Genomic DNA, 1,062 nt, shown 5'->3' with positions numbered 1-1,062 from the left:
GCCGTGCGCGGGGCCCCGGCCAAACAGGCCGACGACAGCCGGCCGCCACACCACAAGAGCAACGCACATTGTCATTGTGCATGAGCAGGATGTCCCCGCCGACCACCTGGTTGAAGACACCGCCGGTGCCGAGGGCGGTCGGCTGGCCCGGGGCCGGGATGTTGCGCAGCAGACGGCCCAGCCGCCCGTCCTTGGCCAGCTCGAAGGCAATCAGCGAGTAGGTGAACTCGTCGAAGTTGTACGTCAGGTCCGAGTAGAAGGTCTCCGAAGTCCAGGAGGCCGCCGGGTTGTTGAGGCTGATGGCCTGCTGGGAGGCCGGCCGCGGGTCGTAGCCCTGGGCCCCGCTGCAGACGCCCCGCAAGGCGGCCAGATGGGTCCGGGGGGGGATCACCCGATTGGCCTCCCAGAAGCGCTCCGGCCGAGGGTGCAGGACCTTATACAGGAAGAGCCCGCGCACGGCGGCGAAGGGGGCATCGAAGAAGATGACCGACAGCAGGGCGCAGAAGACCGTAGAAGAGGAGGCTGCAGGGGAGTCGTGGGGGGGGGGACGAGGATTAGAGAGGGGAGACCGGCCCAGGCCCCCGCGGGGGCGGAGGAAGACAAAACAAAAAGCCAACACCCCAAGCACTGGGAAGGGGGGAGGCGCGTGTCGAGGGACCGACGCACCCACGGAGAAGATCGGCAGCGCCAGCAGGTGGAGGAAGCTCAGCTGCGAGAAGCTGGACAGCTGCAGCGAGATGTAGATGTTGTCGCTGAAGCGCCAGAAGAAGGTCATGACCAGCTGGCACACCGAGTAGGTCATGGGGAAGGAGGCCACCACGACCGGGGCCATGGCGCGCACCGACCTCGGGAAGAGGTAGGGGATGCCGAACAGCTGGTCGGCCGGGGTGGGCTGCGAGCCGGCCAGGAAGCTCACCGACGGCAGGTACAGCAGCAGCGCCAGGAGCATGATGTAGTGGCTGCGGGCCGAGAGATTGCCGAAGGACGACCGGAGCATGCGCAGGACGAGCATGCTGAGCAGGATGTGCACGGCACTGGAGGCCGGGGCGGGGGCGGGGGCGG

The 1,062-nt window shown here is 67.8% G+C and overlaps 1 protein-coding gene across 1 annotated transcript in view; it reads right to left on the bottom strand.

The window, feature by feature from the left end:
• The window catches only part of H696_01448 (hypothetical protein), a gene marked incomplete at its 5' end in the record, with an annotated part of 13,511 nt that overhangs the window by 3,198 nt on the left and 9,251 nt on the right, over positions 1-1,062 (bottom strand). The window contains 2 exons of the mRNA XM_009495344.1: positions 68-522; positions 667-1,034. Of these exons, the coding sequence (XP_009493619.1) occupies positions 68-522; positions 667-1,034 (823 nt within the window). The remainder of the gene's footprint in view (positions 1-67; positions 523-666; positions 1,035-1,062) is intronic.

The sequence above is a fragment of the Fonticula alba genome, assembly GCF_000388065.1.
Source record: "Fonticula alba strain ATCC 38817 unplaced genomic scaffold supercont2.2, whole genome shotgun sequence".
NCBI classification, from domain to species: Eukaryota; order Rotosphaerida; family Fonticulaceae; genus Fonticula; species Fonticula alba.
The sequence above is the reverse complement of the archived record's forward strand: the minus strand, read 5'-3'. Positions and strand labels throughout refer to the sequence as shown.